A 23,401-nucleotide genomic window follows, 5' to 3' on the forward strand; every position below is an offset into this window, starting at 1 on the left:
GATTCACTATGGAGACCAGGCTGGCCTTGAACTCAAAGAGATCTGCCTGCCTCTGCCTCCTGAGTGCTGGGATTAAAGGTGTGCACCACCACACCCAGCCAATTTTTGGTCTTTTTGAGATAGGGTCTGCCTGTAACCACAGCTGGCCTGGAATTCACTGTACAAACCAGGCTGGCTTCAATCTCACAGAGATCCACCTGCCTCTGCCTCTGCCTCCCAAGTGCTGGAATTAAGGTGTGCAACACCATGCCCAGCCAAGTATTTATATATTTTTGATTCATTATTTTTTTATTTTATTTTATGAGTGTTTTGCCTGCATGCATGTATGTAAGTGTATCACATGAGTGCAGTGCCCATGGAGGTCATAAGGGGGCATTGCATCCCCTGGAACTGGAGTTAGAGATGGTTGTTAACTGCCACGTGGGTGCTGGGAACAGTACCCATGTCTTATGCAAGAGCAGCCAGTGCTCTTAACCACTCAACCATCTCTCCAGCTCCGGTATTTATTTGTTGTATGTGTCTGAGTGTATGTATATGTACCACATATATGCAGGAAGTGGCCAGAAGAGGGTGCTGGATCCCCTGGAATTGGAGTTACAAGTGGGTTCTGGGAACTCAAACTGGGTCCTCTGTAAGAGCAGAAGGCACTCTTTTTTTTTTTTTTTTTTTTTTTTTTTTTTTTTTTTTTTTAAAAGGGTCTCCCTGTATAGGGTCTTGCTATGTAGATCAAGCTGGCCTTGAACTCACAGAGATCTACCTGCCTCTGCCTCCCAAGTGCTGGGACTAAAGGCATGTTGATACCATGTCTGGTTAAGAGCAGACAGCACTCTTAACCACTGAGCCATCTCTACAGCCCCATACTGTTCTTTGTTAAAATTACTTTTACTTATTGTGTGTGTGTGTGTGTGTGTGTGTGTGTGTGTGCTTGAGCTTGAGCTCACATGTGTAGAGTTTCCAGAACTTGCTTTTCTTCTACCATATGGTTCCTGGGGATCAAACTCAGGTCATTAGGTTTGGTGGAAGGTGCCTTTACCCACTGAGCCACCTCACTGGCCCAGCTACTGTTCTTATTATCATTGATGTTCACTTGAGGAAACTGAGGCCCAGGGAAGTGATACCACTTGCCCCAGATCATGTAGCTGGTAGGAGCATTCCATCTGTTTTCCCACATCTTCCTCATTTCTTTCTCAGGGAATTGTCCCTGTCTTCCCAAGGGTCATCTCAACTGTTCCATCTTCCCACCCCATATTCAAGAGGTCCCCATGTCCGCTTGATATATACAGAACTCTTGAGCCCTCCACCTGTCTGCCAGCACTGCCCCTGTTGCCTCAGGTCAAGTATCTGCCACTTCTCTCTGGGCCTTTGTTGCTGCCTCCAGCCACCAGCTTCCATCTCTCTGACTCTCACAAGCCCTTTCATCAGTTCAGACCTAGCCACATCACTGCCCTGCTAGCCTGGGGCTCTCAGCACCTCCAAGATGGCCTCAAACCTCCTGAATCTAGATTTTAAGACTATGGGACGCTCAAACTGCTTCCTCCCTTTAGCCCATCTGTCTTTAGGCTGTGGCCCCAGCCTCAGGACCACCGCTTAGAATGCCACCCTCTTCCAGCCTACTCTGCTGTCTCACCAGCTATTGCTCTCTGCATGGAGTACCCACACATCCATCTCTGTCCTCACACTGCTGTCCATGCTACCCATCTGGACACCTGCTGAGTAGGTTCTCTGTGTTCCCATGGCTCATCACCTTAACTCCATAGGCATACATGGTATATGTGTGGCTACACATACACATATGTGCATATGCCCATGTATGCACGTACTCATGGAGGTCATAGGACAACCTTGGGCATCATTCCTTAGGAGCCTTCTACAGCCCCCCCTCTTTTTTTAAAGACAGGATTTCATTATATAGTCCTAGCTGGCCTAGAACTCACTATGTAGGCCAGGTTGGTCTTGAACTCACAGAGATCTGTCTGCCTGCCTCTGCCTCCCAAGTGCTGGAATTAAAGGCATGTGCCACCATGCCTGGAAGACTCCTAAATTTTTTACCTAGCCAAACTAGTTGAATGGTAATGTCTTTTACTGACAAAGAAAAAATAATTTTCAGAGCACAGATGTAGTTTCAGACTGCTCTATAAAAAAAATAATAATCTTACTCTTATGGATAGACAACATTACTATAATCCAGACTCAGCAGTATTACAGAGACCCAAAATAGTAATGAGTGAAACAAGATAGAACCTGTCTCTCTCTATCGCAATCATGTAGGCTTAAGCAGTCTAAGACAAATACATGTCTCCACGCTCCGCATCATTCCTTAGGAGCCTTCTACAGCCCCCCCTCTTTTTTTAAAGACAGGATTTCATTATATAGTCCTAGCTGGCCTAGAACTCACTATGTAGGCCAGGTTGGTCTTGAACTCACAGAGATCTGTCTGCCTGCCTCTGCCTCCCAAGTGCTGGAATTAAAGGCATGTGCCACCATGCCTGGAATCCTTGTTTTTTAAGACAGAGTCTGCCTGGAGTTCACCAAGTAGGCTAGGCTGACTGGCCAGTGAACCTTAGGGATCCATTTATTTCTGCCTCCCTAATGCTGGGATTATAAGCATGTACAACCACATCCAGATTGTTTTTTTTGAATGTATGTTCTGAGGATCTGAACTCAGGTCCTCATGCTTGCAAGGCAAGCACTTTTACTAAGTCATCCCAAGCCCTCTGGGGTTTTGTAATTGTGCTTTTGCGTCTTTCCCTCACTCAATGCTGGTGTCCTGGAAAATAGGGTCATTGATAACCTTTATATTTTTCATGACTGGCATCATCCTGGTTTCCAATATGTTTGTTTGTTTCTTGTTATTTTGAGATCAGGTCTCAACTGTGTAGCCCTGGCTGGTCATGGTATTCTCTGTGTAGGTCAGGCTTACCTTACTTACAGAAATCTGCTTCCTCTGCCTCTTGAGTGCTGGGTATAAAGGCATATAACCATCATACCTGACCTCTAATATGTTTGTTAAATGAATAAATGGGATGAGTGAAATTCAGTTAATACTATAAGTGGTATTTTAAAATACAAATACAGTTTTACAAAAGATGCCAAAATACTAGTAATTCTAGAACCCTTCCTACAAGATTTGAGGTGATAGGGAGAAGTTCCTCATTTTATAAAAGTGAAACCAAATATAAAGATAAATAACCAGGCGTTGTGGCCCACACTTTTAATCCCAGCACTCAGGAGGTAGGCAGAGCTCTGTGAGTGCCTGGCCAACCTGGTTTACATAGCGAGTTCCAGGCCAGCAGGAACTATAGACCCTGTCTCAATTAAATAAATAAAAAATAAAAAATAAATAAATAAATAAATAAAATAAATGTGATGAGCTATGTGACGAAGGTGGTGGAGACAGGCTTAGAGACCAGTTGTTTGGCTTGTGATCTGGGTCTGTGTCTCCAAGAGGCTAAGAATCAAGGGTATATTTGCATTTCCCTCAACAGCAACATGGAAGTGTTTACTGGAAGGCTGGAGCCAGCCAGGCACTGATGAGCCTGTCACCAGCTCTCCCGTTACACCAGCAGTTGCAGGTAAATATATTTTGTGAATTTGAGAAACTTCTGCGGAGCAGACAGAGGATCCCCACATCCTGTGGACCCTGTGTCCATGGGCTTCCATGCATTGTCCTGAGTGTGAGAAGGTGGATTTGGCAGTAGTTCGGTGAGCATGGTCCAGTAGTTTGGAGTCTCCCTGGCCAGTGACTCCTCACCAGTGTGTCTCTTCCTTCCCAGAATGACTGTCAGTCTCTTGGTGATACTGCTGGAAAGGCAGGGACTTTAGTTTTCCCCTTTCTCTTGTGTTTCTTTTTTTATTCTTTTATGTGTTTATTTTAACTGCATGCACGTAATTGCACCACGTGCTTGCAGTGCCCACAGAGGCCAGAAGAGGGTATCTGGTCCCCTGGAACTGGAGTTAATGGGCATTTGTGAACCAATATGTGGGTGTTGGGAACCAAACTTGCATACTCAGCAAAAGCAGCAAGTGCTCTTAACTGCTGAGCCATCTTTCCAGCCTCTCTCCTGTGTTTCTAAAGCCCCTGCTAAGCCTGCACTTTGCCACCATTATTGCCCTCTGCTGCCTGATATGTCCAGGCACCCTCACCTTAATAGAAGAGATCGTCCAACATCAGACTTTCTGGAGAGATCTCACTGGTCCAGCAGAGGGCTTGCCCAGGGGTCCTTCCTGCTCTGATGGGGAGTGTGACTGCCAGCCACTGGGGTTGTCTGGAGTCAGTGGTGGAGTAGAAACCTGATCTCTGCCTTTCTTTTCAGGCCTGCTTTTCCATCAATGACTGCCCAATATGGATGGACTCCAGTACCACAGCCCAGTGCCGCCTGCTGGAAGCTGCTGTGGGTGGGGCCCAGGCTCTCAGCTGCCTCACAGGGTCTCGAGCCTATGAGGTGGGCAATATGCAGGCCATGCTTGGGAGTGGGGCTCATCCATCCTTGGGTGTCTGGGAGGATGTGATGGGTACTCAGCCTCTAAGGGGAAGGGGTCACATGATGTGACACTGATGCTGGCCCCTGAAGCCAGGAAGGAACATGTTGGCCCCTGAAACCTGATCCAGACTGTCCTGCTTCCTTCTGTACTCCTCAGGCAGTAGCAACATACATGTATGTGGTCCAGAACTGGAGTGTCAATATGGCTTTACTTCTCACTAGAGCTGCTGTGTTGGAGGATGATGGTACCACCTCAGGATCATCCTCCTGTAATCTAGGAGTAGCAGATAGGACTTAACATTTGATTTAGTTTTGAAGCTGAAAGGAGTCAGAGCCTGGCCAGCTTTAGCCACTGTCCCAGAGTTTACTTTGATTGATTGTCTTGAGTCACATGACTGTCACTGAAGTAGAGATTTGGGAGGTAGGGCCAACCCTAAACCTAGTTAGGAGAGCTGGAGAGGTGGCACAGCAGTTAATAGCACTGGCTGCTCTTGCAGAGGACCTGGGATTGGTTCTCAGCATCCACATAACAGCTAACAGCAGTTCATAATCCCAGTCCCAGAGGATCCAACGCCCTCTTCTGACCTCCATGGGCACTTTTCAAAGCTGTTAATATTCTACTTCATATCCTAAGCGTGCTGCACTAACTCACTGTGGGTTTGATTACTCTGTGTAAGATTTGGGTTTCTGAAAACAATACTTTATTTCCAGCGTTTTACCGGAAACCAAATTGCAAAGGTTTTCCAGCAGAACCCTGAGGCCTACTCAGACACGGAGGTTAGTTCAGTGTTCATGTTTGCTCCTTTTATAATACTTGCCTTAAAATAAACATCTTGTGTGCATTGGCTAACTTTGGTGAATAGGTGTTTAAAAAATGATGCATAGGAGCTGGAGAAATGGCTTAGCAGTTAAGAGCACTGGTTCTTGTAGTGGACCTGGGTTGATTCCCAGCACCCACATGGCAGCTAACAACTATCTGAAACTCTAGTTCCAGGGGATCTGATACCCTCTTCTGACTTCCATGAATGCTGCATAACACAGGTGCACCTACCTACATGCAGGCAAAACACTCATATACATAAAATAAAAATAGTAAATAAAATATTTTTTAAAAAAGATGCACAGAGGGACTGACAAGATGGTTCAGAGGATCAAGGTGCTTGCTTCCAAGCCTGATGACCTGGGTCTGTGTGGAGGATGTGATGGGTACTCAATTCAAAGATAAACTAGGAACTAGAGGGATAGCTTAGTGGTTAAGAGCACTGGCTGCTCTTGTAGAGAACCAGGATTCAGTTCCCAGCACCCACATGGCAGCTAACAACCATCCTTAACTCCAGTTCCAGGGGATTGGACACCCTCTTCTGACCACCTCAGGCATTGCATGACACGGGTACACTTGCATACATGCAGGCAATATACTCATATACATAAAATAAAAAATAAATATTTTAAAGACAAACTGGCCTCCTAAAAGCGATCCAGTTGTGCCCCCAAGAGATTGAGTAAGTTTGATCCCCAGGATCCAGTGTAGGAGAGAACTGAGTCTTGCAGGTTTTCCTCTGACCTACACACACATGCACGCATGCACACACAATAGATAAATGTAAAAAGATGCACAGGGGCTGGGGTGCAGCTCAGTGGTAGAGGCCTTGGGTTCCATCCCTGGCAACAAAAAAAAGCAGTAAGTGAGCCTGTTGCTTCCTAACAGCATTTCAGTCCTTCAGTGATAGTGGGAGCTTTACATTTGTTTTTCCAGAACTTGGGAGGCTGGAGCAGGAGAATCACAAGTTTCAGTTTATCCTGAAATACATAAAAAGATTATCTTTAAAATTTTTTAAATTTCTTAATTTTTATTTTATGTCTATGAGTGTTATGCCTGCATGTGTTTAAGTGCACTTGTGTCATGCAGTGCCTACGGAGACCAGAAGAGGGCATCAGATCCCCTGGGACTGGAATTACGAACAGTTGTTAACCACCATGTAGGTGTTGGAAACTGAACTGAGGTCCTCTGCAGCCAGTGCTCTTAACTGCTGAGCCATCTCTCTAGCCCCAAGAGTCTGTCTTAAAACAAAACAAAAAATGACATAGTAGAGCTATGGGCTTAAGAGGTGTAGCTCAGTAGTAGAGCACTTCCCTAGCATATGCAAGGTCCTGGGTTCCATCCCCAGCACTGCAAAACAAGGAAAGCAATTACAGTGGAGCTGAGAAGCTTCTCTCACTTGATGACATCATAGCTGTCCTGACATTGGGGCGTTGCTCACGATTGTGGTGATACTGATAAAAATAAGCCTGTTGAGCTTCCAGTCATAAAAAATGATGTTATTATTTTGAGTTATTAATGTTGGCTTCTGTGGAGATATCAAAGCTGTGCCTGTATAAGAATATAAAGGCAAAAAAACAAAACAAAACAAAAAAATCCCAAAACAAAAAACTGTCTTTTCTCATTTTTTAAAAAAGATTTATTTAGCTGCGTGAGGTGTTGCACGTCTTTAATTCCAGCACTTGGGAGGCAGAGCAGACAAATCTCTGTGAGACTGAGGCCAACATAGTTTACAAAGTGAGTTCTAGGCCAGCTGGGGCTACAGGGAGACCCTGTCTCAAAAAATACTAAAAAAGGATTTATTTTTAATTTATGTTTTTGAGTGTATGTTTGCCTGCATGTATGTAAGTATACCACATGCATGCCTGGTGCCTGTGGATGCCAGAAGAGGGTATTGGATCCTTCTGCCTGCATTCACAAACCCTCAGCCTGATGCTTATAGTCCATCAGTCATTCTCTTGGGGGCACATTTGGGTATTTTTAGGGGGCCAGTTTGTCTTTAAACTTGTTCTGGCTTTGAAAGTCTTGGTTCATTCTGTGTCCTGTGTCCACACCTCCACTTCTCTGGGAGCAGACGACCAAGTCACAAAAATGGAGGAAGGAAACGGTGGTGTGTGATTTCCACATGGAAAACCAGCTCCCTAGGCACAGCATGCTTACAGGACCTTGGCTTTTGTCTTCATCGGTCATGAGGGTTTTGTGGCCTAAACCAGCACTACTCAGAACTCTGGCTGCTTCTGTATGGTTACTCTGTTTCTACCACTACCTGCTCAAATTTCTACTTCCCTTGCCAACTGAAAGCGCTTCATGGCATGTTTATGTGTGTATATGGCATGTCCATTAGCTTAGGGTATGTGGAGTAAGTCCTCTCTCACTGTGCTTCCTTTTTTCACAGAGAATTTCCTTGGTCAGCAGCTTTGCTGCTTCCCTCTTCCTGGGCTCATATTCCCCCATCGACTACAGTGATGGTAAGCTTCCAGAGTCTGCAGTGAGGGCTTGTTCGCATACAGGATAGCCACGGGGACAGCGAGAGTCTCATCCAGTCTGGGTGGGTGCCAATCATGCAACTCATGATTTCTCAGGAAAGGGATTGTTCCTAGTTCTCTTCTGTGGTGTCACAAATGACTCCATCACTTAGTGGCTGAAAATGGCAAATGTTAAGTTGTCATTTGTACCTGAGGATCCAAAATATGGCAGTGGCTGAACTGGGTGGTCCTGGCTCAATGAGATCACTCAGAAGGTAGCAGGCAAGCTGGTAGCCAGGACTGAGGGCTCCATTGGGGCTGGGGGATCTACTTCAGAATTTGGCAGGAGGCCTCTGAAGCCCCTCTATAAGGCTGTTAATAACATTGGAGGGACAGAGTGAAGGAGGGAGGGAGGAGAATAATGAGAGAAGGGGGCTAGCCAAAACCACAGGGTTTGTTCTGTGCCAAACTTGGAAGCGACAGGCTTATTCCTTGAGCTTCATCCTTCTGGTTTCACTGACCATCCTGGTACAGGGTTGGGGGACTTCACAAAGTGTGAACACCATAGGATTGGGGCTCTTACAAGGCGTGAACACCCCAGGGTTGGGGGAACCTCACGAGGTATGGATACTACAGAGTTGAGGGGACCTCATGAGGTGTAAATGCCAGAAGTAAAGATCAAGAACCATCTCGGAGCCTACTACATATTGTAGTTTTTCATATTTGGCTAATTCATGAGAATTATAAGTGTTTTTTTTTAAGTGTCTATTTTTCTTACTCATTATTTAATTTTATTTTTTTGAGACAGGGTCTCATGTAGCCCAGGCTGGCCTTGAATTTGCTCTAAAGCTGAGGATGACTTTGAGCTCCTGATCCTTCTGCCTTTGCCTCCTAAATGCTGATTTTATAGATGTTTGCACCACACTCAGCATTGTTTTGTTTTTCAGTTTTTTAGGTTTTTTGTTTTTTGTTTTTTTATTTTATGTGTATGTGTGCATTGCCTGCATGTAGTTAAGTGCACTCGTGCCCGAGGAGGTCAGAAGAGGCTGTCGGATCCCCTGGAACTGGAGTTATGGACAGTTGTTAGCTACCATGTGGGTGCTGGGATTTGAACCCAGGTCTTCTGCAAGAACAACCAGTGTTCTTAACTGCTGAGCCATCTCTCCAGATTGTTTTTTAGGTTTTTGAAAAAAGATTTATTGTCGCTGGGCATGGTGGCACAGGCCTTTGATCCTAGCACTTGGGAAGCAGAGGCAGGAGGATTGCTGTGAGTTCAAGGCCAGCCTGGTCTACATAGTGAGTTCCAGGACAGCTAGGGCTACAGGGAGACCCTGTCTCAAAAAGACCAAAAAAAAAAATTATTTAATTGTGTGTGTGTGTGTGTGTGTGTATATGTGTGTGTGTGAGCCATCTCTCCAGCCCCAAAGTTTTAGTTTTTTGAGACAGAATTTAGCTATGTAGCCCAAGCTAGCCTTGAGCTCATTGTGTAGGCCAGGCTGGCTTCAAACTTACAGCAGTCCTCCTGTCTCTGCCTCCTGAGGTGCTTTGATTACAAACATGTGCCACCATGCCTAGCTCAGAACTGTGTATCAAAACTGATAAAAATTAAATGGAAATGCCAGCAGGGAGGAGAAGCTGGAAGGAAATTGCTGCAAGAACTTGTAGAGGAATCCAAGAGTATCTTAGTCCATTTCCTGTTGCTAAGATAAAATACCTGAGACTAGGTAATATATGAAAAATGGAAGCTAATTTCGGGGCTGGTGATATGGCTCAGTTGGTAGAGCCCTAACCACTGATGGCTCTTGGTGGTTAAGGGTATGTACTGATATTGCAGAGGACCAGAGTTTAGTTCCCCGTATCCATGGTGGGTGGCTCACAACCCCCTAAAACTTCAGCTTCAGGGAGATCCAGTGCCTCTGGCTTCCTCAGATACCTGCACACATGTACACACATACAAGCAAGGAAATTCCTAACATCATGTAAAACTGGGAATTGGGAGTTAGAGGGAGAAGGATCAGAAGTTCAAGGTCATCCGTGGGTACATCATGAGTTTGGGGACAACCTGAGATATCTGAGACCCTGTATCAAAAAGAAATTAAAAAAAAAAAAAAAGGTTTTTTGACTCACAGGCCCAAAGAGTGGGAGTCTAAGATCATGGCCCAGGTACCTGCTTGGCAGCTGGAGAGGCTGTACTTCATCATATAAAGGCATCACTTGGTCAAACAGCCAGTGTGCTAGCTCACAGCTTTTTCTCTTAGAAAGCCACTAATGTGGGGCTGAAGAGGTGACTCAGAGGTTAAGAGCATATACTGCTCTTACAGAGGACCAGAGTTTGGTCTCCAGCACCTGTGTCGTTGACTCACAACCACCTGTAGCTCCATCTCCAGGGGATCTAACACTCCCTTCTGGGCTTATCTGCATGCATGTGCACCTACCCACAGACAGATATATACACAAAACAGTAAAAGTCAATCTAAGGAACAGCTGTGCTGCCATCATAAGGCCCCATCCTTGTGCCACCTCTAGTCCTACTTATCTCCCAAAGACTTCATTTCCAAATTCATATGAATGTGAGCGTTCAGTTTCCAACACTTAATGTTTGAGGGACACAAACCATAGCAGAGAATATAAAGATAAGAGACATGGGGCTGGAGGGGTAGCTCAGCAGTTAGGAGCACATACTGCTCTTGCAGAGGACCCAAGTTTGGTTCCCAGCACCAGTGTTGGGTGGCTCACAACCACCTGTAACTCTAGCTCCAGGGGCATCCAATGCCTCTGGCCTCTATGGGCACATACCCACAAACAGACACATGCATATACACATAATGGGAAAAATGCTTTTAAAAAGATAACGGAAGCTGGGCTTCCGTTAAGGTCAGCTAGGGCTACACAATGAGACCCTGTCTCAAAACAACAATAATGACAACAAAGATAATAAAGAGACAATGCGGAGCCAGAGCCCAGACCTATGGATGTGGCTTCAGAAAGGAGTACTCAGATGCTTTGACCTTCATGGGTTCCTTAAATCTTTTTTTTTTTTTTGGTCTTTTTTTGAGACAGGGTCTCCCTGTAGCCCCAGCTGATCTGGAACTTTGTAGACCAGGCTGATCTGGATCCGAGTTCAGCCTGCCTCTGCCTCTAGGATTAAAGGCACGTGACATTATTCCTGAGTGACCTTGAATTCTTGATCCTTCTGGTTCCTCCCTGTCAAGTGCTGGCATGTGCCACCAGTGGAGGGTTTTAATTTTTTAATTTTATTTTTATTTTATATGTATGAGTATATTGCCTGCATGTAGAAGGCAAGTGCACCTGTGTCGTGCAGTGCCCGCGGAGGACAGAAGAGGCCGTCAGATCTCCTGGAACTGGAGTTACAGGTAGTTGTTAGCTGCCATGTGGGTGCTGGGATTCAAACCCAGGTCTTCTGCAAGAACAACCAGTGTTCTTAACCACTGAGCCATCTCTCCAGCCCCATTTTTTTAAAATTATTTTTATGTGTGTGAGTTTTGCTTGCATATAGGTAAGTGCATCCATGTTGTACAATGCCTATGGAGACCAGAAGAGGGCGTCAGATCCCCCTGGAGCTGGAGTTATGATGGTTGTTAGCCACCATGTGGGTGCTGTGAACTTGGGTCCTCTGCAAGAGCAGCCAGTGCTCTTAACTGCTGAGCCAGCTCTTTAGCCCTTCCAGTGGAGTTTTGAGTGCTGTGGCTTTATTTTGGTTTCAGGGAGAAAGTATGGTGACTGGAAGGGCTTGAACGTCTCTCCACATGGAGAAGACAAGGCTGCATACAGTCAGATCCACACAACTCAGCCCTACAGAGCTGTAAACCTGGAATAGTCTGCATGCTTTCCATGTCTACCCTGGGGTCTACACCTGCTTGGGCTGCTAGGAAGCCAGGCCATTGTTCCAGTGGCTGCTCCAGAAGCTCATGTTCCTTGTCCACTACTCCACTGGGGTATGGACAATGACTTACTAACATATCAGCCATTTAACCTTCTCAGTGGGGCACACGCCACCTTCAGCATCTTGGCCCATCTCAGCATGCCTTCACCTTGTCCGTCCCTCACCTGTGCTCTGGATTCTCAGGCCCCTTCCATCCTCGGGTGTCGGACACCTGGGGAGAAGTATGCTGTTTGAGGAAAGACCTAGTGAGCTACCCTCAGACCAGCACCAGGGCATTTGCCAAGAGTCTGAGATGTTACATGTCTTTTCCTGGAAAAGGCCATGAGATTGGGAAATCCCCAAGGGCTGACCTCTGAATAAATGCTTTAAAACCCAAGGGACATGGGGAACATTTTTGATTAATATGTTGCTGATTGGTCCCCATCCCTCGCAGGTCTTAGAGAGGCAGACTAGAGCGTTATGAGGGGTACTTGAAGGAAGTGGTGGTATGCTATGTTTGCATGGGCCGTCTGCCTTCTGGCTCTGGGTTTCAGGGGATGCAGTATGTTGTATAAAACAGACCTAGGCATGCATTTGCTACTAGAAAATTAGCTGCTCTCTGCCAGTTTCACGTGTTCCCACCAAAGGACCTTTTTTTTCAAGATGTGTTGTTTTTTTGTTACCTTCCTTCCTTAGGTTCTGGAATGAACTTGCTCCATATCCAAGAAAAAGTCTGGTCCCAGGCTTGCCTTGCTGCCTGTGCCCCTCATTTAGAGGAGAAGCTTGGCTCCCCGGTCCCATCGTGCTCAGTTGTGGTAAATCCCCTTTTCAGTGATAGCTCTTATGGGAGCTTTGCTGCTGGTGGGTGTGCACACACACGCTGGAGTTAACGGGCACACATGCAGTTTTCCTTTAAGCCTAAACCCAGCATTTGACATTAGTCAAAGTATCTGGATCAGGGCCTTGCACATGCAGGGCTCAGGTAAATGGATGATTCTCAGCATGTCTGAGGGAGTGCTAGGTGATCGTGCACCTAAGGGTAAAAATGAACAGAATGCTGAAATTCCAAGCCCAGCATGGAAGCTTGAAGCAGGCGAGCTGGAGAAAACCCAAAGAAATACCAAGGAGCCTGGCAGAGCACTGAAATTTTACTGTCTAGGATTGAGTCCTGTCTCAACTCTCAGCTGCCTCTGTTTATGGATTGTTGGGATTTTTGGAGACAGGATCTTACTATATAGCCCAGGCTGGCCTGGAACTTGCTATGTAGACCATGCTGGCCTGGAACTCACAGAGATCTGCCTGCCTCTGCCTCCTAAGTACTAGCATGCACCACCATGCCCAGCTTGGACTGCCTCTGTTTAATCTGTGCCTTGGTTTTGGTTTCCTCACCCAGCAATTATCCTATTTATCTTACAGAATTCTTATGCAAATGAGATGAGATATAATAGGTTAAAGGTGCTTAATATGAGGGCTGGAGATGGCTCAGTGGTTAAGAGCACTGATTGCTCTTATAGAGGACCTGGGTTCCATGTCTAGCACCCATATGGCAGCTAACAATAGTCTTTAACTCCAGTTCCAAAGGATCTGACGCCCTCTTCTGCATAGGCATTGCATGACATGAGTACACTTAACGTACATGCAGGCAAAACAGTCACACACATAAAATAATAATAAACTAAATAGGGGCTGAAGAGCGGTTAACAGCACTGACTGCTGTTACAGAGGACCCGGGTTCGATTCCCAGCACCCACATGGTGGCTACCAACCGTCCTTAACTCCAGTTCAAGGGGAATCCAAAGCCCTCTTCTGACCTCCGCGGCATTGCATGACACAGGTGCACTCACATACACGCAGGCAATACACTCATACACATAAAATAAAAATAAATAAAATATTTTTTTAAAAAAGGAGGGCTGGCTGGGCGTGGTGGCACATGCCTGTAGTCCCAGCACTTGGGAGGCAGAGGCAGGCGGATCTCTGTAAGTTCAAGAATAGCCTGGTCTACATAGTGAGTAGTGAGGTCCAGGATAGCTGGGGCTACAGAGAGACCCTGCTTCAAAAAGACCAAGAAAAAAAAAAGGAGGGCTGAAGAGATGTCTCAGCAGTTAAGAACACTGGCTGTTCTTGCAGAGGATCTGGGTTCAATTCCCAGCACCCACATGGCAGCTAACAGTCTATAACACCAGCTCCAGGAGATCCAACACCCTCTTCTGGTCTCTTCAGACATTGCATGCATGGGTACACTTATATACATGTAGGCAAAACACTCATATACACAAAATAAATAAAAATTTTAAATTTTTTAAAAAGTACTTAAGTCAGTGCTTGGTTACATAGTTAAAATAAGAACACTTGACATGAGTGTGACACCACCATTTAGAATGGACTTGGGCTGTGCACATCCAGGTGTGCTCTGGTTGGCCAGCCCTGTTCTTGGCTATATTGAGACAGGGGAGTAGAGTGGGACCATGGGGTCCTTTGTTAGGGTACATGTACCACACCTATGAAGCCTAAGCAACCAGAAAGAACTCTGTATGGGACAGACAAGTGGGTGTGAAGGAAGGCGACAGGGCCTCGTGGAGCTGGGCCACGAGGAGGATGGTGCAAGGTTCAGCCACAGCCTCACTTTTCCTGTAAGAATCTCCACTGATGCACTGAAAGCTGCCTTTGCCACCACGATGCAGAATGCCGTCGCCAAACCACCATCATCCAGGGTGTTCCTTGAAGCCAATGCTCAGAGCCCAAGGAAGAACAGCCCTGCCCAGAGAAGCCAATAGTGTAGGACCCAAATACATGGATGCTACAAGTCAGAAAGACAAGGAAAGGCAAACAGAAAACTGCCAAGTTCTGTACAAAACAATGTGTAGAAGGCCAGTGGTGCAGACACTGAAAGACTGACCAAGAAGTGAACAAAGGGAGAACTAATTGAAATACAGCAGGCCAGCTTCCTGAGAGGGAATCACAGTGCTGAGAGAGGATGGGAGTTGTTTTAGAGTTCTTTGGTCTTATCTCATGGGCCATTTGTGTGGGGACCATATCTGGGTGGACAGGTGGTTATAATCACCTTGTTGAGTAGTCGAGTTTACATCATAAATTGTTTTACTTGAGACTGAGCCATTTTTGTAAGGTGCCATGGATCGTTAGAAGTTGGGCTTCAGGTGTCTGTAAGATATCCTGAGTCACTAAGGGTCATGTTTCAGCTAAGTAAATGGTCATGGCCTGACTGTTAAAGTGTGGGAATTTTGCTTTTATTTTTGGCTTTTTGTTTCTTTACCAAGTTCTTAGAATGGATGTTCCTGCCATGTGTGGCTTTTTGTTTCATGTGAAATTGTAAGTAATGCTTTGTCCAGGGCATAGGCTTTGCTTACCTTTTGAAAACCAACAATGTCTCCAAGAAGGAGCCTCTGCAGAGCCAAGTGTTAGAGGAACCAGAAAGAACTGGTTCTGAAAAATGCATGCTCACTTACTGACTATACACCACAGGACAGAGAGAAGTTACTGTGGCTTGGTGCAGGCATCACCCAGCAGCCACCTGCCCCAGCTGCACCTGCCTACTTTCTACACTGGGGCTTCTCAGACTCGTGTTTGTGTTCTGTGAACATGGAGAGCAGCCGTCACCAGAGGGGTGAGGGAGCCTGTGAGTGGGTGACTGCTCCCCTCTGGTCCCCAGGGAGACAGTCCTCAGAACCAATCCCAACTCTCAGAGGGTCCTCAGAGGCTTTAGTTGCCTGTGGGAGGATGCCCAGTGTGTCCATGCACCCTTAGGTCTCTTACCTGCTTGTTCTCCACCCTTGCCTCCTCGGCTCAATCCTTCAAGTTAACCACCCACATGCAGGCCCAGGTATACTCTGGCTTCTCAGGCAACCTAGACCAAGCAAGACATTTATGTTCACAGGGGGTAGGGGGATGACTTGTTCTGTTGAAAATCTAAATGTTACTGGCCGGAATGAAATTTTCCTCCAAGATACTGGGGGAGAAAATCTTTTATAACTTTCTTCCTTTCTAACTTTATTTTTTTGGTTTTTGAGGCTGTCTTTATGTAGCCCTGACTGGCCTGTTACTATATAGACCAGACTGGTCTTGAACTTACAGCAGTCCTCCTGTCTCAGCTTCCTGAGTGTTATGATTAAAGTGTCAGCTACCAAGCCCAGCTTTCCTGACTTGTTTCTCAAGAATATAGACCTGTTGGCAAGCAGGGCTGTGATCCTGTGTTGGAGGGGCTCTGAGGTCTGTGGTCTTGAATGGGTCTTCTGCCCTGAACTGCTATTTTTTTTGTTAATTTTCTTTATTTCTGTTATTAATTTTTAAAGGAATATATGTGTATGTATGTGTGTATGTTAGTGTTTTGCCTACATGTATGTAAGTGTATCATGTGCATGCAATGCCTACAGAGGCCAGAAGAGGGCCTTGGAGCCACTGGAACTGGTGTTAGGTGTTAGCTGCCATGTGGGTGCTGGGAACTGAACCCAGGTCCTCTAGGAAAGCAGCTAGTGCTCTTAATCACTGAGCCATCTCTCCAGCCCTATTATTATTATTTTTTTTTGAGACAGAGTCTCTTTTAGCCCAGAGTGACCTAGAACTTGTTGTGTAGCTGAGGATGACCTAAACTTCTAATCCTCCTGCTCTAGCTCTTGAGTGCTGAGATTACAGATTTGCACCTTCATGCCTAGTTTCACATGATGCTGGGGACTAAACCGAGTGTTTTGTGTGCACTAATTGAGCACTCTACCAACAGCTATATCCTCAGCCCCCCCTTTTATTAAATTTTATTTTATTTTTATTTTTTTGTGTGTATGAGTGTATTGCCTGCGTGCATGTAAGCGCACCAGTGTCATGAAATAACCCTCTGAAGTCAGAAGAGGGCTTTGGATCCCCTGGAACTGGAATTACGGACAGTTGTTAGCTGCCATGTGGGTGTTGGGAATTGAACCTGAATCCTCTGCAAGAGCAGTCAGTGCTCTTAACTGCTGAGCCATCTCTCCAGTCCCCCTCTTTTGTTTTTTGAGACAGATTCTTATACAGTCTAGGTTGGCCTTGAACTTGCTTTGTTGCTCAGGCTGACCTCGAGGTTAATTTTCTTTAGAACACTGTTCTGTGTACTTGCATATCTAATTATTCTTAATTTAGTTGCTGGGGTGATAAACAAATGTGTGAGGCATTATCTACATCCATAAGTTTGCTGCCAGAATTTGGCATTCACAAAACAGATACAAGCTGAATCTCAAAATTATCCTTGAGATGACCTCAGGCTTGTGGTTCCAAACCTGTACTGGGCTCCTGTGATTTGGGAATAGGGAAGGCGATGGTGCTCCAGGATCTGCCAAAGATGCCCAAAGCTTCTGCATGGCTGAGGTATAGGAGACTCCTTCAGCTCCAGTGACCTGGAGCCGGGAGTTTACCCTGTGGCCTGAGGTGCATGTGGCTGTACTGAACAGGCTGTGATTACTTCGGCAGAGTATAGGTGCTCTTTCTCCTCAGGGAGCCATTTCTTCCTACTACATCCAACGCTATGGGTTTGCTCCAGGATGCAAAGTGGTGGCCTTCACTGGGGACAACCCAGGTAAGTGCTGGGGTGGGGGAGCTCTTTCCAAACTCTAAGTGGACTGACCGGGTTACTGAGCTTTTTCTTTCTTTCTTTCCTTCCCTTTTCCTTTCCATTTTTCCTTTTTCCCCTATCCCTCTCCCTTCCTCTCCCCCTCCCCTCCCCTTTCCCTCCCCTCCCCTCCTCTTTCCTTTCCTTTGAGACAGGATCTTACTGTATAGTCCAGGCTGGCCTGAAGCTTACTATGTAGCCCAGGCTGATCTCAAATGCTCATCAATCCTCCTGCCTCAGCCTCCTGGGTACTGGGATTACAGAAATGAGCCATCATACCTGGTTCATTCTGGACTTTACAGAATTCCATTCTAGCTTCTTTGTTCTCTCCCCCCAACCCTTTACAGAATTCCATTCTAGCTTCTTTGTTCTCTCCCCCCAACCCCACGTCTGTTTATATGCAGGTACACATGAGTGCAGGCCAGAGAACAACCTCAGTTGTCAGATGCCATTCTTTTTTTTCTGAGATAGGGTTTCTCACTAATGTGGAATCACCAGGTAGGCTAGGCTGACTGGCCATGGAGCCTGGAGCCCTGTCTCCACCTCCCTGGGATTATAAAGTGTATGCTACTATGCCCAGCTTTCAGGCCAGATTCTTGATGAAGCCTTCCTGTGTTTGCCTTCTGAACTCTGCCTCCTTGTCTCAGTCCCAGCCTGACCCTGACCACCATCAAAGGCTGCTCAGGTGTGTGCTCTCTCCAGGTGAAGGTGGGTGGGGGTAAATAAAGAGTCCTTTCCCCAACCCCACCCCTTACTATTCCCGCTAGCAGCTACTCCAATCCTTCCTCCAGGACATTGTTTTGAGACATAACATCAAATGAGACATTGTCATTTGATGTATAAATATGGTTTACCTCTTATGGTACCCATGTCCTGCCTCTTCTTGAGGGGCTCCCAAGGCCTCTCTGAAGGAAGACCACATGGGCTGCACTGAGGTGCATCCTGACTGTTGCACTCAGCTCCACCATGGGAAAGCCACCCTTTTCCTAGAGAACCTTCAGCATTAAGCTGAAGGATCTCTCCTTTTTGACTTCTGTGCTCATACATATACCTTCATGCTTTTGGTCAACTCCCTGTACTGGTGTCTAGGCTTCAGCTGTCCTGCCCTAGTTTCCATCCTGTGGAAGGAGCTTTGCATTGTTTTCCATGCTTGTGCATGTGCACAGCCTCAAAGCGCATGTCCTCTCTTGTCTCTTGGTCACTACAGGAGTTTGTAGAGTGGGCTTTCTGGACCCAGCTGAATCCCACTGGCTGAGTTCAAGGATGTTTGTTTCTGTTAATTTTTCCTTTACTCATTAGTTCATTCATTCAACATTTAGTAAGCCCCAGCTGTGTGCCAGGACTTCTTGCAGTAATGGAGCATATCAGCAAACAGGGCAGATAAGGATTGCTTCAGGGAGCCCCATGTCGAAGGTGGAGGACAGTTGTCATAACCTCTCCAAAGCCCTTCCTTTCCTGTCTCCTGGTGAGGAAAGCCTTCTCGCTCCTGTCTTACCTTTGTCTTTGTCATGGGTGTTCTTGGTGTTTTGTGGTCCCCTCAGCTCTCTGCCCTTCTGGGAGTGCCTGGCAGTGGTGAGGAGTTTGAACTGAGGGAAGAGACATCCATGGCCCAAATCAGAGGCCTTGACCAGAGCAGCTCTACCCTCTGAACCTGCCGCCTATTGGGTTCCCTGAGCCCTCAGCTTTCTGAACTGTGGGTTGAGGCAGAAGGTGGTAGCTCTGTTGTTGTCTAGGGGATTATTGCAGTTTGCTTTGTGGTTCTCCTGTGGCTCCTGCTAACCAGAGGCTCCTCTTCCATTCTCAGCATCGCTGGCAGGCATGAGGCTGGAGGAAGGTGACATTGCGGTAAGGTGACATCTCATACCCATAAACTCTCTCTGCCCTGGGGACTAGGGTTCTGGGGCTCAGGGGTGTGTTTGCTACCTGTCAGAGGGTCTGTTCCCTCTAAAGAGGATAGTGGCCGACATGTCTTTCCTTAGAAGGTTGTGGTTCTTTGCTGAGTCAGCAAGACCCCTGTCTGCTTGACAGTGACCAATCTGCTGGGCACAGTGGCAGAGGGTTGGACATGGGACAGCATGCCCTGAGCCCCCCCAGGTGAATAGGAAGTCTTAACCTATGGCTTCCAGCATCTAGTGGGGAAGGCATTTGGGAAACCATTATTTTTCTTATTTTTGTGCTTGTAAGTTCTAGAAGTCAGTAATAGTGTCCATGGGAGCCTGAATCTGGAGAGTTGACCTTTAACTCATCTGGTCTGGGATGGTCAAAAGAAGAGTCTCTGAGGAGGCGGTGTGTCTGAGGTGATATGTATAGTATGAGGAATGAAGCGATTGTGTCACTGGTAGAGAGGAAGTGTTTGTAGATAATTCCTAGGTGAGACACTCTGTTCTCTCCCCAGGTAAGCCTAGGCACCAGCGACACCCTGTTCCTCTGGCTCCAGGAGCCTATACCTGCCCTGGAAGGCCACATCTTCTGCAACCCAGTGGATTCCCAGCACTACATGGCACTCCTGTGGTAAGACCAGACATGGGTTGACCTAATTGTCTGGGTAGAGGGAAGGTGATGCAAACAGATCTGGCACCACCGAACACCCCAAGTTGTTCTACCAAACTGCCTCATGGGTAGCTGAGACCACTGGGACCCATAAGTTCTTGTTTGACAGCAGAGCTGTGTGGGGAGGAGCCCAAGACCTAGAGTTCCCCAAAGCTTAGGTTCAAACTGTACACCCACCACCCATGTGTGACATGGGGTAAACCCTATAGAATATCTGAGCCACAGATTCTTCATGAGCTAGGAGAATAAGATGTTTACTCCCTAGTGTCTGACATATTTAGCTTGTGGCAGACCCTTAACAGATGGTCTAGAGGACATCTTGCCTCCTGGTAGGTTTTTTAAAAAAAATTAATTAATTAGCCGGACATGATGGCACATGCTTTTAATACCAGCACTTGGGAGGCAAAGGCAGGTGGATCTCTGTGAGTTTGAGGCCAGCCTGGTCTACCTAGAGAGTTCTAGGCCAGCTGGGGCTACAGGGAGATCCTGTCTCAAAGAGACCAAAAAATTATTTATTTACTTTGTGTGTACGAGTGTTTTGCCTGCATGTATGTAAGTGTACACATGTCATGTCATGCAATGCCTGCGGAGGTCAAAAGAGGGCATTGGATCCCTTGGAACTGGAGTTACAGATGGTTGTTAGGCACCATGTTGATTGGGAACCAAACCTGGATCCTCTGCAAGAGCAGCCAGTGCTCTTAACTACCGAGCCATCTGTCCAGCCCCCTCGTAGTTATTTTTTAAAAAAAGATTTATTTAAATTTTTTAAGTTTTTTTTTTGTCTTTTTGAAACAGTCTTCCTGTAGCCTCTGGCTGGCCTGAAACTCACAGAAATCCTCCTGCCTCTGCTTCCTAACTGCTGAGATTAAAGGTGTGTGCCACCATGCCCAGGGATTTATTTAAATTTTTAAAGAAGACTTTTCTTTATTTTTAATTTCCTTTATTTTTATTTTATGTGAGTGGTTTGCCTGCATGTGTGTAAGTGTACCCATAAGTGCAGAGCCCACAGAGGCCAGAAGAGGGTGTCAGAGTCCCTGGAACTGGAGTTATGGACAATTGATAGCCACCATATGGGTGCTGTGAACTGAACATAGGTCCTCTGTAAGAACAGTCAGTGCTCTTAACTGCTGAGCCATGGCTCCAGCCCTGCTTCCTGGTAGTTCTTATAGAAGGCATGTGCCCTGTGTCCTGACCACAGGCCTTTGATACTTGTTGGATGCTATCCACTTGGAAAGCTTCTGAGCCTCTAAGCACTTAGAACTGCTAGAAAATATCTGCTCTAATGCCCTGCCCCCGCTTGGACATGTGATACAGTGTATAGAAACCCCAACCCTGTCTGGGCTCTCCACTGTGGCAACCTCCAGCATAAACAGAACCCAAGGTAAGTGTGAGACCAGCCAGGATATCTATGGAATCTCAAGGAGGGCTTTAGATACCTGAGAGTCAGGCTGTCTTGCTATATACTGCCCATGGGCTGACCTGAAGCCCCTCTTCCTGGGACTCCTAAAACCCCAGGGTCTGGGCTAAGGATGTAGTTTGGTGGTAGAATGATTGCCTATTATGTGCAGGGACCTGGGTTCCAGCCTTAGGGCCACAAAATCTGTGGGTCCAGTGCTCAGAGTTGTGTTTACTTCTGCAGCTTTAAAAATGGCTCCCTCATGAGAGAGAAGATCCGTGATGACTCTGCTTCCTGTTCCTGGAGCGAGTTCTCTAAGGCCCTGCGGTCCACAGAGATGGGGAACAGTGGAAACCTGGGTAGGCTGGTTAGTGAGGCCTGGGGCACCATGAATTAAGGGATGCAGAGAAGTTCAGGGTGGTCCTATCTATACTTGCAGACCTCACAAGCTGCTGTGGGACCCCATGTTCTGAGTGAGGGTGGGGTTGTGAGGCTACCCTTAGCTCAAGTGGATGGAAGGTCAGGCTATAGCTACATCTTCTAAAGTCCCTGGTGACAACATCATAGATGTCAGCCACAGCATCTATTGTGCCCTGTGCTTCTCCTTACACAGTCTCCTGCTCCAGGAACAAGGTTGTATTAGGAAGAATACTGAACACCCAGCCCACATTCTGAGGAAAGAAGGGGCAAACGTCAGGTGGTGTTTAGGTTTAGGGTTAGGGTTAGCCAGGCAGCTGCTTCCTAGGTTGAGCTGCCAAGTGAAAGTAAGATGAGCTAGCTTTGAGAAAAACTAGCCCAGAGCTTTCAGTTCTACTGGAGAGAAGGAACTGAGAATACACCTAGGGCTCTGCCCTTCTCTAAATCTTTAGAGAATCTGTTCTTTGTTCTGGGGCTTTAACAACTAATCTCTTCCTGATCCTGCTTCAGGTTTTTATTTCGATGTAATGGAGATCACCCCTGAAATTATTGGGTATCATAGGTTTAATGCAGAAAACGTTGAGGTGCGTATGTTCTTTCTTCATGTGTATATGTGTGTGATGTGCACGCCTCTGTGTGTATGTGTGTGTGTGTATAAGCATGTGTGTAGGTGCATGTGTGTTGCAAGTGTGCATGCATGTGGTGGCCCAAGACTGATGTTGGGAATCTTCTTCCATTGCTCTTTCATCTTATTCATTGAGTCAGGGTCTCTCTATCAAACCCAGAGTTCACTAATTTGCTAGTCCAGCTCTGGGAATCCCGTCTCCCCTTTCTAAGGCTGGAATTACAGGCAAATTGTCATGCCTACTGAGCATTATGTAGGTTTTAAGAATCCAAACTCAGCCTCTCTTGCTTTCACAGCAAACACTTTGACTGCTGGGCTATCTTGCCAATCCCAGGTAAATATGCTGGCCTAGAATTCTCTATGTAGACCAGGCTAGCCTTGAACTCACAGAGATCTGCCTGCCTCTGCCTCCCAAGTGTTGGGATTAAAGGTGTGCACCACCATGCCTGGCCCAATAAAGTTATTTTAAAACAGTTCTTTGGAGACCAGGCATGGTGGCACATGCCTTTGATCTCAGCACTTGGAAGACAGACTCAGTCAGGCAGGTCTCTGTGAGTTCAAGGCCAGCCTGGTCTCAATAGCAAGTTACAGGCCCGCCAGGGCTACATAGTGAGATTCTCTCTCAACAAATTAAAACAAAGTTCTCTGTGTTGGTACACACCTTTAATCCCAGCATTTGGTAGGCAGAGGAAGTAGATCTTTGAGAAAGAAATCAGAGTCCAGACTGGTCTACATAGCAAGTTCTAGGCCAGGTGGGGCTACAGTGTCTCAACAAAATAAAACAAACAAAAACCTCACAATTCTTTGGTAGACATATAATTTTATTAAAGATTATATTATTAATTATTATAATATATAATTAATTATATATTATGATTTATTAAAGATGAAATCAAATTTGCATACTAATAAGACAGATGTGCTTGTTTATTTTTACATAAAGAATTAAATCTTGGCTGAAAATTTGATGCTTCAGGATGTAGAACATCCTAACATTTTCTGAGTGGTTTAGTGTTTTGATTTTGTAATCATCAATGCTGAGGACGGTGTCTTACAGAAATACGCAGTACAAAATGGCAGATGTTTCAGATACTGTTGGAAATTCTGTCCTAATCCCCATTCAGAATTCATTTGATGATTTATTTGGGAAACTCATATAAGCAACTCAAAC

General features: G+C 46.1%; 1 protein-coding gene across 8 annotated transcripts in view; it reads left to right on the forward strand.

Moving 5' to 3' along the window:
• Xylb (xylulokinase) overlaps positions 1-23,401 on the forward strand; it is a 57,472-nt gene that overhangs the window by 9,150 nt on the left and 24,921 nt on the right. For 4 of the 8 annotated variants that reach the window (XM_029570095.1, XM_029570101.1, XM_029570099.1 and 1 more), the window contains 11 exons: positions 1,192-1,332; positions 3,486-3,572; positions 4,314-4,442; positions 5,193-5,258; positions 7,697-7,769; positions 12,346-12,464; positions 17,104-17,209; positions 19,047-19,087; positions 19,638-19,753; positions 21,432-21,547; positions 22,116-22,189. In XM_029570095.1, coding sequence (XP_029425955.1) covers positions 1,192-1,332; positions 3,486-3,572; positions 4,314-4,442; positions 5,193-5,258; positions 7,697-7,769; positions 12,346-12,464; positions 17,104-17,209; positions 19,047-19,087; positions 19,638-19,753; positions 21,432-21,547; positions 22,116-22,189 — 1,068 coding nt within the window. The remainder of the gene's footprint in view (positions 1-1,191; positions 1,333-3,485; positions 3,573-4,313; positions 4,443-5,192; positions 5,259-7,696; positions 7,770-12,345; positions 12,465-17,103; positions 17,210-19,046; positions 19,088-19,637; positions 19,754-21,431; positions 21,548-22,115; positions 22,190-23,401) is intronic. The other 4 variants (XM_008846495.3, XM_017801467.2, XM_029570096.1 and 1 more) reach the window with 3 other exon arrangements.

The sequence above is a fragment of the Nannospalax galili genome, unplaced genomic scaffold, assembly GCF_000622305.1.
Source record: "Nannospalax galili isolate Female #2095 unplaced genomic scaffold, S.galili_v1.0 scaffold1263, whole genome shotgun sequence".
In the NCBI taxonomy this organism is placed as follows: Eukaryota; Metazoa; Chordata; class Mammalia; order Rodentia; family Spalacidae; genus Nannospalax; species Nannospalax galili.